General features: G+C 55.3%; 7 protein-coding genes across 7 annotated transcripts; 5 read left to right on the top strand and 2 right to left on the bottom strand.

The window, feature by feature from the left end:
- Positions 1-156: 156 nt before the first annotated feature.
- On the top strand, positions 157-1,282 carry AB675_10818 (Zinc-type alcohol dehydrogenase-like protein PB24D3.08c; the record flags this gene model as incomplete). Its single annotated transcript, XM_018139614.1, has 2 exons — positions 157-934; positions 984-1,282. The coding sequence occupies 2 exons, from the start codon at positions 157-159 to the stop codon at positions 1,280-1,282; spliced, it is 1,077 nt and encodes a 358-aa protein (XP_018000874.1).
- A 401-nt stretch (positions 1,283-1,683) lies between these two features.
- Positions 1,684-2,859, top strand: AB675_10817 (Sulfite efflux pump SSU1; the record flags this gene model as incomplete). Its single annotated transcript, XM_018139613.1, has 1 exon — positions 1,684-2,859. One exon carries the CDS (start codon positions 1,684-1,686, stop codon positions 2,857-2,859), a length of 1,176 nt encoding a protein of 391 aa, XP_018000868.1.
- A 1,269-nt stretch (positions 2,860-4,128) lies between these two features.
- AB675_10816 (putative transporter) lies at positions 4,129-5,815 on the top strand (the record flags this gene model as incomplete). The annotated part of the gene is made up of 4 exons (XM_018139612.1): positions 4,129-5,036; positions 5,084-5,164; positions 5,222-5,524; positions 5,575-5,815. The coding sequence occupies 4 exons, from the start codon at positions 4,129-4,131 to the stop codon at positions 5,813-5,815; spliced, it is 1,533 nt and encodes a 510-aa protein (XP_018000919.1).
- Positions 5,816-6,249: 434 nt separating this feature from the next.
- Positions 6,250-8,300, top strand: AB675_10815 (Trichodiene oxygenase; the record flags this gene model as incomplete). The annotated part of the gene is made up of 3 exons (XM_018139611.1): positions 6,250-7,031; positions 7,160-8,020; positions 8,126-8,300. 3 exons carry the CDS (start codon positions 6,250-6,252, stop codon positions 8,298-8,300), a joined length of 1,818 nt encoding a protein of 605 aa, XP_018000595.1.
- Positions 8,301-8,586: 286 nt separating this feature from the next.
- AB675_10814 (uncharacterized protein) lies at positions 8,587-12,737 on the bottom strand (the record flags this gene model as incomplete). Its single annotated transcript, XM_018139610.1, has 2 exons — positions 8,587-11,742; positions 11,862-12,737. 2 exons carry the CDS (start codon positions 12,735-12,737, stop codon positions 8,587-8,589), a joined length of 4,032 nt encoding a protein of 1,343 aa, XP_018000643.1.
- Positions 12,738-13,148: 411 nt separating this feature from the next.
- On the bottom strand, positions 13,149-14,176 carry AB675_10813 (uncharacterized protein; the record flags this gene model as incomplete). The annotated part of the gene is made up of 2 exons (XM_018139609.1): positions 13,149-13,167; positions 13,212-14,176. 2 exons carry the CDS (start codon positions 14,174-14,176, stop codon positions 13,149-13,151), a joined length of 984 nt encoding a protein of 327 aa, XP_018000689.1.
- Positions 14,177-15,174: 998 nt separating this feature from the next.
- AB675_10812 (uncharacterized protein) lies at positions 15,175-17,237 on the top strand (the record flags this gene model as incomplete). Its single annotated transcript, XM_018139608.1, has 2 exons — positions 15,175-16,436; positions 16,511-17,237. The coding sequence occupies 2 exons, from the start codon at positions 15,175-15,177 to the stop codon at positions 17,235-17,237; spliced, it is 1,989 nt and encodes a 662-aa protein (XP_018000740.1).
- Positions 17,238-17,578: the final 341 nt, after the last annotated feature.

Raw genomic sequence — 17,578 nt, 5'->3', positions numbered from 1 at the left:
AAGTGATCGGGAAGGAGTCTAACGGAGGTATAAAGGTCGCACGCCTGCACATTCATTGACTGCACTCTAGCGCTGCAAGGCGATCACTTGAAGAACTGAACACAGTCCCTACAGCCTGACCACAACTCTCCGAACACTCGTCGCGCAACTGCCAATATGACGATCACTAACAAAGCGTTCATGTACAAGAAGCTGCCGGTCGGCTGGCCTGTCGCTGGGCAAGACCTCACCATCGAGGACATTGGCTTCGATGACCAAGCTCCTCCTCCACCAGGAGGCATCACTACCAAGAATCTCTACGCGGCCTTCGATCCATCTCAGCGAGGCCGCATGAGGGACGCGAGCAAGACCAAGTCGTACTCCGCCGCCATGGAGATCGGCAAGCCGGTTCTCTCAGTGTCTGTCATTGGCAAGGTGCTCAAATCTGACAACGACAAGTTCCCTGAAGGCAGTACTGTTCTTATTGGGAGCTGGTACACCGAGTCTTACAGTGCTGTGCCAGCGAAGAACCTCGGAGGCAGCATGCTCGGTGCGGCTAGGCTGATCCAGCCGAAAGAAGGTGTTCCGCTCACTGCGTACTTGGGCGCCCTGGGAATGACCGGCATGACGGCTTATGGATCATTACATGAGCTCGGGCAGCCAAAGAAGGGTGAGGTCATCCTGGTGTCCGGAGCGGCTGGCGCGGTGGGACAAGTCGTTGGTCAAATAGCTGTTCGTGAGGGCCTGCACGTCATCGGATCCGTCGGAGACGACAAGAAGATCGATTTCATTACCAAGGAGCTGGGCTTCCATGCTGGTTTTAACTACAAGAAAGAGAATTTGTCGGATGCCATTTCGCGACTGGCTCCGGACGGAATCGACATCTACTATGACAACGTGGGTGGAGAGCTCCTCGATACTGCTCTGGTTCATCTAAAAGACTTTGGACGGATAGGTGAGTCTGCGTCAACAGTGGTCTCGCGATATCGACTAACCTCGCACAGTGGCCTGTGGCGGGATCTCGCAGTACAACAATGCTTCACCAGACGAAGCATACGGCGTCAAGAACTACATGCATGTCGTGCGCAAGAGGTTGGCATGGCGTGGCTTCCTAGTCTTCGATGAGAACATCATGAAGCATTCCAAAGCCCGAGATGAGAATATCGCGAAATGGATAGCAGATGGAAGCTTCAAGTCCGTGGATCACATAACGGACGGTATCGACAATGCTGTGGATGGCTTCTTGGGCATGCTCAAGGGCGCGAATCTTGGTAAGAGCTTCGTGAAGATCCAGGATCCATGATGGACGACTAGATTTTCGAGGATTTTGGGAACGCTGAGGAAGCAACCCTTCCTGTATGGCAACACAAAATAGTTGATGGACGACCATTCAAGTTGTTGTCAGTCCCTTGTATATGTGTGAGTGACGTGCCCAAATGCCTAGAGTAGCAGGTGCGGCCCGCGAACCGCTGTGGCCCATAAGCTTCCCATTTAGCCGAGGAGTAAACCATCATCTTACCTAACAGCGAAAACATAACAACGTAAAAGTTTCAGCCTCGACACGCTTGATGACGACGCGAGACGAACGGCGCTCGCTTCCGTATCAAGTATGTTAGAGAGGCTCACGCAGCCAGTGTCTAGAGTGATGTACCCACTGCAAAAACATTACACCACCGGCGGGTATCGAGAAAGGCGGCTGCGGCAATGGACGACAAGCCGCATGGAAGTCGCGATTCCTCGAATCAGAGCAATGGCGAAAATGTCGGACTACAACAGCGCAGCACCATACGAGCACTCATACAAGACTTCAGTCCTATCTGGGTAACATGGTCGATGAATCTGGGCATCCTCAGCACCCTGATGCATACACTGCCATACCAGTTCTCGGGCCTACGCACGATCGCGGCAGTTCTCTACGTCGCCGACCTGGTCGTGTTCATCTTATGCTGCACGTTCATGTCGTTACGATTTATCGTGCACGGACAGACTGCCTGGAACGAGATCACGAACGATGTCAACGAGCTATGCTTCATGGCTTGCTTCCCGATCTCGTTCATGACGCTCACGGGAGGCACCGCTTTGATCGTCAGTACCAGCACCTGGGGCGGCTACGCCTTTACAGTCGTAAGCTACGTCATGTGGTGGATCGTGGTCGTCTGGTGCATGGTCTTCGGTGTTGGGATCTATGTCATCCTCACCCTGAAGAACCTGACGGAATCAAGGAATTTGACCTTGGCCATCATTCTTCCCGCGGTTGCAACTTCCACCGCAGCAGTCGAAGGCGGGATAGTCTCAGTATACGGAAATGGCATTACAGCGAGGATGGCGGTGCCAGCCATCATCGTGGGCTTCATGCTCGTCGGCATTGGGTTCTTCCTGGGCATGACGATACTGGCCTTGTTCCTAAATCGAATTCTCGCCAATAGCTGGTTTGACGGCGTCAAGAGACCAACACTGATGATGCTTCTGGGCCCTACTTGTCAGTCCACGGCCGCTCTGCTGATTCTATCCATGGCAGCTAGTATGCATTTTCCCGAGTACAACAAGGGGACCTTCTTGCACGAGACTACAGCGACTGCTTTGCATGGCGCCTGTGTGCTGCTTGCGCTGATGGTACTTGGTCTGGGGATATTCTGGGGACTCTGGGGAGTCTACGGAATCCTGGATGCTGTTGTCAAGGGCGAGGCTAAATGGACGCCGGCCTGGTATAGCAGCCTTTTCCCGACGGGTACACTGAACACGGCTTTGACACTATTCGCAGAAGAGTTCGACAGTCCAGCTTTTCGAGTCTTATCGGCCGGCCTGTTGATCCTGCTCACAATCAATGGCATCGTCAACGCAGCTACACCATTCGTGCCATTGCCAAGCGACAAATACTGATTGTGAGGGAAGACCCCAGGAAGAAGAAAGAGGGCTGATCAGGCTGCCTCATGCGTTCGCCAGATAGATCCTGCCGGCATCATGACAGGTACATTTAGATTTCAACGACTGAACGTCAATGGCTGCCAAACCAAACTCCTGGTTTCGCAGCTCGCCTCACTCTGCTGCAGCCCGTCATCTGCAATGAGGGAGCCACACTCCGTCGACAGGTGCCAGCAATGGATTGCTGTTACTAAAAAGGTGCGCGGTTCTGCACATCTAAATGGATCCTACGCAGTGAGATGCAGGATGATCGCTCCCCGGGCGCATCTGGATCGGCTCCAGGTCAGGTACTGTATCGAGCATGCCCCAGTCGATCACCCCGGCCTAGCCAAGACACCAATGCAACGCTCCCCAATTATTGCCCAGCTTTCACCGTATTCGCTCAGAACTTCTCTGAGCAGCGCAAACATCACCAGCTTCCCGTACTATCCGAGCAGAAGCTGCCAGCATTACGGCTTCGACGTTCATATAAAGACTTCTTCAAGCTTTCATGGATCGTGCAAAGACATATTCTCTTCTTTTTGCTCTCTCAATCCCCACCATATGGCTGACAGCCCCATGGGGTTACACGAAATTGCGGCAAATGGTTCACGCAGCCGACCCAGTCCCATGGTTCGGCATTTCATGAATTGCAAGTGTCACCCTCTGGCTGACGGGACTACTCGTCACACGGGCCCAGACGCCAGCTGGGAAAGTGTTGCACATGGCGGCCTTTGACAGACTGGAATTAGCATCGGGCCCAATTCGAGCCAAGATCGCGGCTGCATACTCTACAAGGACTTGGGGAGACGCCTGAAGAAACCTCAGATTTCATTGGGTTCTTTGCCCAGACTAAACAGCAGATCATGCATTCAAGCCTTGTCAAGACTATGGAGCCGAAGCCACACGCTTGATCTTATCATTGGCCGTACACCTTACCGTCGCAATCCTTCGCACGATCATTGCTTCGCTTGATAGACTGGCATATCTCGGCCAAGGCGTCTGTCCTGAGTGGGAAGGTAGCTGCAGTCGATGCAGCAGCTGAGGATGCGCAACTGAATTTAGTTGCCCCTCCTGGGAATGGGAAGAGCAGTCACCGAAGTTCTGGAACAAAATTTGTCACGGTGATATATTCACTGATGCGACCTCTTCGGTCTCGAGGCCCTCTTCTGATCTTCCAGCCTCATCGATTTGTAGCTTACCGCTTGGCGACTGCGCACTCAAAGACAACTCCCACAGAACCACAAAATGTCAGAGAAGACTCAGTCATCAGATGACGAAGTGAGTCGGCCAGTCGAGGTCGCGTCAGTCTCAGAAAAAGCTCAAACAGCCAAGGATGGCATCAACAAGACTGTCAAAGTTGGTGAAGTCTCCTCGGCCGAAAGCGGTGGCATTTACGATGCAAAGCAGGACAAGGCGCTCGTGCGCAAGCTGGATTGGCACATCATGCCTGTCCTGGTGATCCTGTATCTTCTCAGCTTCCTCGACAGAACAAACATCGGCAACGCCCGTCTAGCAAACCTGGAGGTGGATCTCAAGATGTCTGGGCTCGACTACAACATTGCTCTCGCAATCCTCTACCCGTTCTACGTCGCAGCAGAGATCCCTTCAAACATCATGATGAAGTTAACCCGGCCATTTCTGTGGTTGCCTAGCACTATGGTGGCCTGGGGCGTGTGCTGCACACTGATGGGACTGTGTACCAACTTCGCTGGACTGCTTGCGGCGAGAGCTGCGCTGGGTCTGGCTGAAGGAGGGCTCTTTCCAGGAATCAACTTCTTCATTACTATGTGGTATAAGCGCCATGAATGCGGTCTGCGAATGGCTATTTTCTTCTCGATGGCAACAGCAGCAGGCGCTTTCGGTGGCCTACTAGCACGCGGTATCAGCGAGATGGATGGCGTCGGCGGTCGCGGCGGCTGGGCATGGATCTTCATCCTCGAGGGCATAGTCACTGTTGCTGTCGCTTGCTGGGCGTACTGGGCATTCCAGGACTATCCTGACACGGCTCACTTCATTACCGAGGAGGAGCGAAAGCGTGTTCAGCAGCGGCTCGACGAAGATCGCGGCTCGCTTGCTGATGAGTGGGATCGGAAGTACATCTTGCATGCTTTGACGGACTGGAAGGTGTATATGCATTGCTTCAACTTTCTTGGGTTGGTCTATTCTCGCGCTGTAATTTCCCGAAGCTGACATGAACCAGGACCTTTGCCAGCGTCTACTCCTTCTCTCTGTTCCTGCCGACCATCGTCCGTGGTCTAGGCTACAGCAATGAGAAAGCGCAGTGAGTTTAGTCCTCATTCGGTGCTGTCTGTCCCACTAGCTGACACGTGTGTCAAAGATTGATGACAGTCCCACCCTACGTCGTGGCATGTTTCTTCTGTCTCACGTCGGGATGGCTGTGCGACCGCCTCCAGACCCGAGGAATCGTGCTGATAGCATTCAACGTGGTGGGCATTGTCGGGCTGATCATGTTGATCTCGTCAACAAATAATCACGTCAAATATGCTGCGACCTTCTTCTACGCTACGGGCGTGTACCCGAACACGCCACAGTGCATGGCCTGGAACGGCAACAATGTGGGAGGGTCGACGAAGCGGTCGATTGCGCTGGCTGCGCAGGCTATGGTTGGAAACCTGGGAGGGTGAGTCCTGAATGCTCCTCCTCCAAAAACCGCTAATGAGGCATCTGCAGAATCCTGGCGTCCTTCGTCTTCCTCAGCAAGGACGGACCACGGTACATCAAAGGCTACGGCATCCTCATCGGCATCCTCACTATGAGCATGAGCATCTGCACTTTCATGACCATTTACTACCGCAGGGAAAACGCTCGGCGGGATCGACTGTATAAACCGCCGTCCGAGTATACGGCCGAAGAGAAGGCGGCGGAGAGGGAGAAGGGCGATGCGGCTACATTCTTTCGCTTTACGGTCTGATCGACTCGATATACCGGATGATGAAACATCACACGAGAGAAGATGTGGAGGAAAATCGTTCAGGTCGTTCGGGTCGTTCCGATGCATTTCCTATTGGATGGTAAGGACGGGGTCTGGCAAGTGATGGACGCCTGAATTGACTGATACGCAAGAATTGCGGTCTTGGCACGATACTCGTCCGTGGGTTTGGCGATGTTCAGCCTACCGAGGGCACACCAGGTCAGGGGAAAACATCACCATATGCTTTCATGGTCGCTCACAATGTCTCCGTGGCTGGCTTACATCTTGACATATGTGCCCGAGGGCGGAACGGAGCCTGCTAGTGGGTTGTCCCAGACCAGAGGATTGGACGGCTCCTCCAGGTCAGATACCAAATCGATATATATACGATAGATTCCTGAACTGATGATCTTACGCCACTGCAACGAGACACCATGAACGCAACCACAGAATCAGCTCCGCCCTCCATCTCGCCCGCCTCTCACCTCCGCCTGTTCGCGCTCGTCCCAGCCCTCACCTTCCCGACCGCCTTCCTCCTCGCCCTCGCATCAATTACGCTCTACCTCCTGCTCCTCTCCATCTACCGCCTATACATCCACCCCCTGCGCCACATCCCCGGCCCCAAACTCGCCGCTCTCTCCTACTGGTACGAGCACTACTACGATGTCGCCCCGCAATCCGGCCAATTCCTCTTCCACATCCGCGACGTCCTCCACCAACACTACGGCCCCATCGTCCGCATCAACCCGAACGAAGTCTCAATCTGTGATCCAGACTTCTACTCCTCGATCTACCACTCCGATCCAAACAGAAGAACGGATCGGGATACGTGGAACAACCTGGCGCATCTAGGACAGGGACTCGCGTTCACGTTGGATCACGATGTGCATAAACAGCGGAGGGCGAGTATGGAGGAGTACTTCAGTATGAAGAGCGTTTATGCGCTCGAGGAGAGGATTGGAGCTGTGGTTGAAGGGCTGGTGAAGCGGCTGCAGAGGGATGTTGAGGAGGGCCGGACTGGAAGGAGGGCAGACGTGAAGACGCAGGAGGAGAACAGGGATGTGGTGGAGATGACGGGCTGGACGATGAAGACGCTGAAGCGGAGTCCGGAGAAGGAGAAGGTGGTGCAGGCGGAGCTGCCGCCGGGGGTGGAGAATATGTATCACTTGGGGAGTGCGGTGGCATTTGATGTTATGACTGATTATGCTTTTGGGAGGTGAGTTTTGTCTCTTCCGTTTAGAGATCCTCTGAGTCTTGCCGAAGGTGTTCTGCTGTGCTGAGGGAGGCGCGGAGAGGGGGGTCGGTGATGGGAGCAGGGGTATTGAGAGCTAACGTCCACGACAGCAACGGCTGTACGAACTACATGCACAACAAACACGCCGGCTCCGAATGGGCGGACCTCACGAAGGAGACTCTCCACATCAACCCCTTCGTAAGACAGTACCCATGGTTCGTGACCGCCATGCAGAGCCTGCCAGAATGGCTCCTCATGAAACTCCAACCCACATTCGCGCCATTCGTGGAATGGGACCACAACATCCGCATCTTCATGCAACGCGCCGCCAAAGAAGCGAACGCAAACCCAGACTACTACCTTGACCCGGCAGCGAAGCATCGTCCGGACAGGACACTCTTCCACGAGCTGGCACTAACCCCCAACCTGTCCGCGGCGGACAAGAAGCTAGAGCGCTTGGGCGCGGAGGCGACCATGGTAGTCAGCGCCGGCGGCGAGACGACGGCGCAGGTGATCAGCAGGACATTCTACCATGTCGCGGCGAACTGGGACACGGCGGGGGCGAGGTTGAGGGAGGAGCTGAAGACGGTGATGCCTGATCCGAAGCTTATTCCCAAGTTGAGCGTGCTGCAGAATTTGCCGTATCTGAACGCTGTGTGGGAGGAAGGGTTGCGTTTAAGTGTCCCAGTGCCGGCGCGGGTGCCGAGGGTGTTTCCTGAGGATGACTTGGTGTATGTTGATAAGGATGCGGATGGTGGGAAGGGCAAGGAGTGGGTTGTGCCGAGGGGCTGCGCGGTAAGTATGAGTCAGGAGTTTGTGATGATGAATGCAAAGGTATTTCCTGAGCCGAAGAAGTTTACGCCGGAGAGGTGGTTGGAGGACGATGGGAAGGGTGGGTTACGGAGGAGGAAGGATATGTTGAAGTACAGCGTGGGCTTCGGGAAGGGCAGGAGAGCGTGTTTGGGTAAGAAGTAAGTGCCTTCCCCTTCCCCTTCTCCGTCTGCCTCCATGAGGATGCCAAACCTCATACTCACCAAAGGCACTCTCACTAACGCCTGCCGTCCCTAAAATCACAGCCTAGCAATAGCCGAGCTCCTCCTCACCTTTGCAGTCTGCTTCCGCCGCTTCGACTTTGAGCTCTACGAAACCACCGAGCGCGATGCAATCATGGCGGTCGACTACTTCATCAGCTTCGCGGCCATGGACAGCAAGGGTATTCGGATGAGGGTCTTGAGGGAGCTGGAGGATTGAGTGTTAGACCAGGACATAGGGGACTATTTGTCGGTAGGGATCGTGTGAGCAGGCTTGCTGTTCGTTAGCGAGGATTGGTCTGACAGGTCAGAGTCGGGACTTCTTCTATGGGGTGTATGTTATACCGTCGCAATACGAACGAGTGCCTAGGGTAACCACACAAGGGAAACAAAAAGGAGGTCGTCGATTTTTCGTGCATATTGCGAATGCATAAATCCGCTGTCCAGGCCCGTCCACTTTTTGCATACACAATGCGCAATCTGAGAACTAAGAACATCTGCCTGCATCACTTCCCCTTCCCGCCCCATCCACCAGTGAGTCCACCTAATCGCCCACCTATGCTGCCGACGGCACTGGTCGCAGCTTGACCAGCATTAGAAACCTGATTCCGCAACCCGCTGGTTTGACGATCCAGCTTCGTCACAGGACTCTTTGGAGCATGCTGCCCCGCCGAGGAACTCGACTGGCGATTCAATTTCGGCGGCGGACTCTTCGCATTCTGTCCCGATGCTTGACGTGATAGTTTGGGTGGCGGGCTCTTAGCCGCACTAGCTGAAGACCGACGGCTATTGTCGAGCTTCGGAGGAGACTTCACGCCTGAAGGCGTTCGCGAGGCTGGTTTGGGGCGTGACGGAGTGGATGTCTGAGTTGTTCCTGCTTGTGTAGTCGATGGGGTGGATGGTTTGGGTGTTGATTGTTTCGGTGTTGGCGTCTCAGAGGTGCGTTTGGCGCCGAGTTTTGGTGGTTTGCGTCTCTCTTTGGGTTTGTCATCTGTTGACTTCGACTCTGTATTTGTGTTGTTGGGCTTCGACGCCGGCGTCTCTTTCGTCGCGGTCGCCGGCTGTTGCGGCTGTTTCTTCCCACTGCCGGGAAGGCTTGGCATGTACGAAGACGCCATCCCGAAATACGACTGCGCTTTCTCCTGAGCTTGTTGTGGCGCTTGCTGCTTCGGCGTGCTGGGTGTCTTCGGCGACTTCACTGCTTCCTTGGACGGAGTTGCGGCTGGCTTGGGAGACTTCACTCCCTCAGTCGCCCCGGCCGAGGGCGTATTTGGTTTGCTGGACCCCCCAAACAGCGACTTCCCAGCACCAGCAAGCGTGTTCGCGCCCGACGAAGCCGCGTTGGTCGCGGTTTGTCCTGCATTGGCAGCCTGTTTGGGAGCGGTCGATGGACTTTTGACTGCTTCCTGGCCCGAGCTGGCCATTTTCCCGAGACCTCCTGTAATGCCCTTTGTTGTGTCCTTGCCTGCACTGGCGGCCTTGCCAGCATTGGAGGTAAGCGCGTTTGCGGCGCCCTGACCTACGCTTGTCACCTTGCCGGCGCCGTCGGAGGCTGTCTTTGTGACACCTTCTGACGTGCTTTTGCCTGCGTTGGCGGCTTTGCTGGCGTTTGCGGTGAGCGCGTTCGCCGCGTCCTGACCTGCGCCAGCTGCTTTAGTAGCGCCGTCTGACGCCGATTTTGCTGCCCCTGCTCCGGTGTCGGTAAGTTTGCTGGCCTGCGACTTGGCTGAGTCTGCGGCGCCCTGGCCTGCCTTCCCTAGCTTCCCAGCACCTTCGGATGCAGATTTTACAGCACTACTACCAACATCCGCAGCCTTGCTCCCTTGCTGCGCCGCGCCATCAGCCACATCCTTCCCAAAACTCACACTCCTCTTCACTCCCTCCCCCCGAACCTTTGCCGCAGCTTTCCCGGCGTCGGCCGCCTTCGACGTCGACGAATTGACAACTGTGCTCACCTGCTGCGCACTGTTTTGAACAGTCGTGCCCACTGTATCGCTCGTAACCTGCGCCGCTTTATTCGCGCCGGGGACCCGATCGGCGGCTTGATGAATGATAGGAGCATTTTTGGGGACGTTCTTGGCGGCCTTCACCGCAGGGTTATCCTTCGGATTGAGCACGTTGTTGACGGTAGGCTGCACGACGTTCTGTGCAGTGTTTATCGCCTTCTCGGTGCCCTCGGTTTGTGTGTCGGTCGCTTGCTTTGCAAAGTCAGCGGCCTTCTCTGTGGTTGTGTTCGCGCTGTTGTCTTTGCCCTTCGCATCAGTCTTGCTTCGGAAGGAAGGCATGGATGGCATATTCGGGAGGTACTCCTGTGCAGCTTGGATGTAGCCTGTTGATGCCGAGGTCGCGTTGTCCGCTGTATCGGTCGCCTGCTTGTTCGCTTTGTCTGTCTTCGGAGTGTTCGACGAACCACCTGGCATCGACGGGAGCTTTGACGCGGCCCACGAAGCGTACGACTGAGCAGACGCTTGAACATCTTTAACAGTATCGCCTGCAGCAGCTTTGGCATCACTCGGATTCTGTACGGCCTTCTGCAGCGTCTGACCAGCCTTCTCGGCATCTTTGGCATTCGCTGGACCTGGAGTGTACCACCACTCAATCAGTCTCGCGGTGAGACTCTTCTCAGTCTTGTCCCTGACCTGCTTCTCCATATCCGACGCCTCGACTTCAGCCTCCTCATCTTCGTCAATCTTCTCACCTTTGTACGACTCCCGCCGCATGAGTCGCTTGCGTTGTGATTGGAGGGAGTTTTTCTTCTCCTGCTTCAGCATCTTCTCCAGTGCCTCACGCTCTTCCTGCACGGCTTGGAGGTCGATATCCTCGAAGCCGATCTTCTTGAGTATGCCGCCGACGAGGAATCGGTAGCGGGTGTGGCCGTCGACATCTTCGCTCACGTCGACGTTCTCGATACCGGCGAGGCCGCGAATAGGCTGCAAGCCTGCGACGCCATACTGAAGAGCTGATGTGCGGTACATGAAGCCGAGAAGGTAGTCGTTCTGGGAGTAGACGTTGATCAGCCGTCCGGAAACCGCGGTGCGGAGGACGCGCCAGTGTTGGGTGTCGGATGGACAAGGCCCGCCGATGATGACGGCGTTCTCGACGAGGCCGAATGCTTTACGCTCTGCGAGGGTTTTGAGGCAGGTGTAGATTAGGCGTGCGCCCAAGGAGTAGCCGATCAGTGTGACGGGACGTTCACCCTGGGCTTTGTTGATCAGTGCGTCGGCTAGGACTTCGCCAGCTTTGTCTGCTCGGGCTTTAGCCACGCTGAAGGGGTTGTCAATGACTCTGGCGACCTTCAGCAGGCCCATCGGCCACAGCGCGGACATGAGTTCGGCGAAGATTGTTCGCTTGATGATCTCCCTCTGCGCGTAACCCCATGCCGCGGACTGCATCATCCCGTCCATAGCGTGGCCGAGGTTTAGAAGAGCTTCGAGCTCCCACTTGAGGCCGAATACTTCTGCGCCCGTGCCCATGACGCGCCAGGGCTTGGTGACTTCAGACTTGTCAGTGAGCCAGCCTGAAATACAAATCGTGACGCGAAGTTTGTGATCATGCTCGCTGGCTTCTTGTGCGCCTTGCTCCTCGTCCTCGCTGGTCTTCTTGTCGCTGTGCACAGGGAGGAACTCGAAATCTTCGACTTCGCGCGCATACTTGTCCATCATCTGGCCGGTCATGCGTCCGCCGTAGGCGCCGAATAGGCCGCCGACGAGGAGGGTGCTGCCGGCGACGGAGCGAGGTAGCCTGCTGCAGCGGTCGCGCCGAGACCGAGTCCGCCCATTACAGAGCCGACTCCGGATGCGACGAGTGGAGCCGCAAGACCACCCGATACGCCAAGGATGGCGGCGCCTGCAGCAGTTGCCAGGTAGACCTTTCGTTTCCGGTTATCTGCGTTCTCCTTCTGACGCTTCTGTGTCTCTTCGTCGGCGCTGAGCTCTTTGGCGGATTCGAGCAGGCCTTTGGCCGTAGTGTACTCATCTTGCTCGAATGTGCGCAACGGCAGCTTGAGTGATGACGTGAGGTTCAGCATAAGAATTCGTGAGTATGCATTGTAGTGTTCGAGCGAGATCAACAGCAGAAGTAGCGAGTGCAGCACCAATGTTCTCTTTTCCATAGGCAACTTCGTCAAAGGCGTCTTCGTTGGTGGAAACAGGTCCTTGAACTTCAAGTTCGGATTGCGATCAGGCACATCTGCAATCTTCCCCGTCGTGATCGGCGCCTTGGGCTTGGGCGACATAGGCTCCTTCTCCTCCTCCAGCTGCTTCTTGGCGTCTGACTTTGTGTTGACGACTTCACCCACTCGCATCATCACTTGCTCTCTCCATTCGTCGTAGGCTTTGAGTGCTTCCTTCTTCAACTTCTGCGACTCCTTTGAATTGATGTCCTTCTCGCATTCTTCCTTCAACTTTCGTTCTTTGTCGTATGCTTCCACGTCGGCCGTGGAGGGGTCGGTGCTCATGAATTTCTCTTCATCTGATCCGCCCTTGGTGAAGAGCTTCCTGTCCATGCCAGCGTCGGCATCGAAGTTCTGCAGTAATATATTTCTCGTCGCCTCTGTGCAATTGGCGACAAGCAGTGTGACCTCTGCTCGCTGAGCATCATTGAGGATGCTGTTGAGATCCTCGCCATCCTTACCATCTTTACTTGTTGGACGCGACATGATTGATCGACAATGTGTAAGTCGGCAATCCCTCGCCTAATTATTAGCATGAAGGTCAAGCGAAGGGAGATGAATCTGTGGCGGTGCATCTGAATTCCAGCATTTGAGGGGAAGCAGAAGTTGGACAGGGAGGGCCTCGAGGGCTGACGTCAGTCGGTTAGTGGCGCGGGCACCCCTGGCACCTGGGCAAGAACCCCTGTCCCCTGTAGCCTGACCAAGGAGAAAAACATGGATGGTAGAAAGTCAATCAGAGCTGTTGTTAGCGGAGAGGAGAGAAGTTGGCAACGTGTTCAGATTTATCGTGAGATACCGTCTTGCGTGGCTATCAGAAGGCCGCGAAGCCAGTGTGGATTCGTTGATCTTGGCGTCTTTGCGATGCTGAGAAATATGGCGCTAGATAATGGCAGGCGCTCAGAGAATGGTGCCGAAGCTGAAACTGTCAGCGCGCGAAAGCGATGAGTTGAAAAGACTTACCCAAAGGTCTGCTTGATACTGCGAACATAGTAGCCTTCCCAATTCCGCCGCACGACCTCCTCCTGGCCAACAGGAACACCAGTCCAGGTGACTCTCATGTTGGTAACGCGATCGACGTCGTTTTGATCGAAGACAATCTCCTGGCTACTCATGTGACCTTCCGGCCACTGCGCAAGTCGCCATTTCTGGACGATCTTCTTCGGCCCTTCTAGGGACACGTACTCGCCCGTAACATTGCCATCGAAGATTGCGAATTTGGCACCCGGCTTTGCTCCCTCAAACACTTTCGGTGGTGCTCGCGTGAAGGCAGCTAACCGCTGGGGGTCTGTGAAAGTCTGATACATCTCCTCCGCCGTAGTTCGGAACTCATCGGTGGCGGTGACTGTCGTGGTGTTGATGGAAGACTTGCCAGCGGTGCTGGTAGCTGTGGACGAAGCAGACGGGATTGGTGTTCGCTCCTTGTTAGGATGCCATGTCGGCGTCGAGAAGCCACTCGACGGGTTCGAGCCCGGCGCATGTTGTAGGTCCTTGCCATGCTCTGAGATTAGAGCAGGACCCAACTTGACCAGTGTGTCTCTCAACTGCGGGACAATCTTGCTCCTCACCAAGTCCTTGACCGGCTGCTTCTCCTTTGTCTCGCTATATATATCAATCTCAAACACAAATTCATCGTGCTCGGTGTCATAAGCGCATTCGGGAACCCGTATCGTGCCACTTGTGTCTGTGCCTTCGGCATTCTTGCCGTCATACTCGAACTTGAGTGCTACGTCGAAGATGGAGATGACCTTGCCTTTGCGCTGGCTGACTTCGACATCGCCATCCATAGAGATGACCTTCGAGATCTTTGCAGAGACCTCACCGGCTTCGGCAGAGAGGCCGACCACATTGTTCTCTAGCCATTTTTGAGCCCAGGGACCGCCGTCCTTGTTGACCCAGTGCCAATTGTTTGGGTTGTGGAGGACCATGTTGCTATCTGTCGGAGAGTCAGCATGTGTATGCGCCGTCGTGTGTATACGTCGAGGGGCTCGTATGGCTGTCAGAGTTCAGGCTTGTGCCTTGCAGCTAATCCGCAGATAGAAGAGTACAAATGATCTTCTCGGACTGGTGCCAGCTTGTTGTCTCATCCTTCGGAGAGGAATGTGATATTTATGTAGTGTGACTTACCTCCAGAACTTGAACGACTCGCTCAACTCAGACGCCGACAATAGCACAGTCATGAGGAGCGAGTATGTAGAGTGCGCATGTTGCACGCGAAATCGTTTTGGAAATCGCGGAATATTCTGGATTCAAGAGCGTCCCCACATTCAAATGACTGCCAAGCCTGACGACTACCAGTACTTCAAAACGTCGATTGGAAGATGCCTTGATACATACAACGTCCGACTCATGAGACATGGCTGTCGTTGTTAATGGGTGCTAATGTGCGTGTGCTTCGATCCGACGTCAGGGCCAGGATTTCGTCACCAAAGTACCTGCCCTGGGTTGTGGTTGTGGTGGGCGTTAGATCAATATGCTCAGGTTGAGGGCTGTGCTAGGGCGAGAAAGGGGAAGTCATCATCTCACGAGACTCTGAGATTTACGAGATAGGTCCTTCATTAGAGCTACGATGGCGGTCACGACCTCATTGATGCAAAGCTACAAACCCGCCATGCAGATCGCGAGCTGATGCCCCTTCAAGAGTGTCCAGACCTTTTCAACTATTAATCTCGCCAGAGATCATGGCCCGGTATCGCGACGGTGCTCTCTTGTGGCGCGGTATAACCTCTGTGGACACTATTTAGCGCTGTCTGTGGCCGACACGATCGCGCTTGTTCGATCAGGACCCGTTGTCGTTCGTCACAATCAATTCAACTTTAGTCATGAACATCCTCAGTTTGACCCGTCGAGCCCGTTCGTTCGCAGGAGGTAGGTAGTGTAGTCGTGAAATGCATAAGTATGACTATAATCTTCACCCAGTCCTCTCATGTCCATCGACGACAGATCCAACAGGTTTGAGGAACCAACAGCCCAACATCACCCAACAAGCCCAGTTCCCTTCAAACCACCCACGATGCAGCTCATCTACCTTATAAACTTCTTCTCCCAACTTCTTCCGCTATCCCTCTTGATCGCCAACACGCTACGCCCTCGCCTTCCTACTCAGCAGCTCCCAATCCAAGCGACAGAGTCACAGCAACGTTCCACCTTGGACGACCTGCCAATACCGCAACCTTCGAGCAGCTTCGTCGTGCACGCGTATGCTCCGCAAGGGCCGCCAGAATACCTACGAAGCCCATCTAATACGCCGATCCCAGCCCATCCACCTCCTCTCACAGCACCCCCAGACCACAGGTACCAAGCCTGCCTGCCCAAGGTCTACCTAGGTCAACTCCCTCAACAGCCACAAGCGCATTCCACAACATCCTTGCTCACGGCCCAAGCACTTCCCCTAGTCATCATCTGGGTGATCTATTTCGTCTTCTTACCGATCGCAGTAGCCTTTCTGCTTCAACGGTGGGCATTGGTACCGGAGACGTTGCCAGTCGGTATGCATCAGAGAGATCCAGGAGGGGAGGGGAAGCTGCCCGTGGGAAGACTCAAAAGCCCAGAAGGCGACGGCCGAAAAGAAACGGGCAGCAGAGCACCGCAACAGCAGCCCGACAAGCCAGGAACATCCGGACCTCGCAACAGCAACGCCGGTAGCGGTATAGAGCAAGGCCGCATCTGGAACAAGCGTTCGGGTATGGTTTTCGCAACAGGAAGAGGCGTCCTCGGGAGACCAAGAGGAGGAGACAAGGGGTTGCCCTCTCGAGCAACGACAACGAGTCCTACCGCGCCTGCTGCGAAGGATACGCATAAGCGAATGAATCCTGGCGATGATGTGCACATCCACCTTGCGCTGTTTCCTGTGCCAGCATTCTTCGCTGAAGGCGGTGATGGGGCTGGCAAGGGTGGCCATGGTGCTGGCCGTCACAGTGGCGATGACGATATCATGGACCTCGACCAGCCTCCAACACCACCGCCAAAGCCCAAGAAGAGGAAGAACCGTCGGTACCGAGGAAAGCCGCATCCATCGCCAAACAACAGAGGCAGCCCAAGCCATGCCGGCCCATCACTTCCGGTCAACTGGACGCCCTTCTTTGACAAGCCCTACCACTCCGCCTCTTCGCACTCGTCAGGCAGCTACTGGTCCAAAGAAGACGGCTGGCCGCCCACCTCCCCTGACCCCCCTTCCACGCCCTCACTGTACGATTCCCCGCCCTCCCTCTCAACATCCGGCTCTCCTCATACGCCTCAGTCCGGCCGCCATCTGTGACCAGCACTTATCACGATCCACAGGTTCCTTTACCCGAGCCCGACGATGCATTGGGCGCATTCATCCTCCACAACGACCCACCTCCCACACACCACCTCCGCCGCGAGACTCGCAAGATCAGGGACGAGACGTACGAGTGTCCGCGAACCTACTACGCCGAGGATTGGATGTCCGCCAAGAACAGGGCAGCGGCGGCAAAGGGCAAGGGGAGGGAGAGGATGAGTGTTGCGGAAAAGGAGGCGAAGATGAGGCTGGGGAGCTGGAAGAATATCTTCACAGGGCAAGGAAGCAGGGCGGCGGAGAGGGCGAGAGAGGAGGGAGTTGCGAGGGAGAGGGCTGAGGAGGAGAGGGTGAGGACGATGAGGGCTGTGTTGGCGGAGAGGAGGGATGGCAGGGAGGATAGCGCGGTGAAGGACGAGGATGAGAATGAAGAGATGAGTCTCGATGGTGTGGAGGATAGTGAGAACGAGAAGGGATTCGATGGTGGTGAGGAGGCGGAAAGTGATGATGAGGGCAGGAGGCGTGGTGATGAGATGGAGGTCGACGATAGCAGAGGGCAGGAGGACGTGGCTGGTCCTTCCTTGCGATACAGAGGACGAAAGCGGAAGGCGCAGGAGGATGATGCGGACGAGCAGCCGCAGGCGGCGACGAACGAGAGCCGCATGTCGAAGGTGCGGAAGATGTGGAGGGCGAAACTTGCAGCGAAGGAGCTCCGGAGGTTTGTTGAGTAGACGAGTGAAAGGACATTGTGAGCGTCCCGGCCACGGCTTATCAAAGAGAGGTACTTGGTCTTCAGGGGTAGAAGACAGTGCTTTTGTGTCGACGAATCGTGCAACAAGCCGCGAATCACGAATGAGTTGAACAGACGCCCCGCAGGGGCGTGCCGCGAAGCGGCGCGCTCGTTTCTCCCCCTCGTAGTGACCAAAGATTGCTTTTTTGTCGTTTTGAAGAGCTGCAGAAGCTGTGGGAATCCTGCAGCGGTGTCCTCTGAAGGCCAATGTACCTGGACGATGAGGACATACAGATGCCGAGTTGTGGTTTATGAATAACACATCGTCGACACCCTGGTCAT

Source organism: Cyphellophora attinorum, assembly GCF_001299255.1.
Source record: "Cyphellophora attinorum strain CBS 131958 chromosome Unknown Contig11, whole genome shotgun sequence".
In the NCBI taxonomy this organism is placed as follows: domain Eukaryota; kingdom Fungi; phylum Ascomycota; class Eurotiomycetes; order Chaetothyriales; family Cyphellophoraceae; genus Cyphellophora; species Cyphellophora attinorum.
Note: the sequence above shows the minus strand (reverse complement) of the source record. Positions and strands in the feature narration are given on the sequence as shown.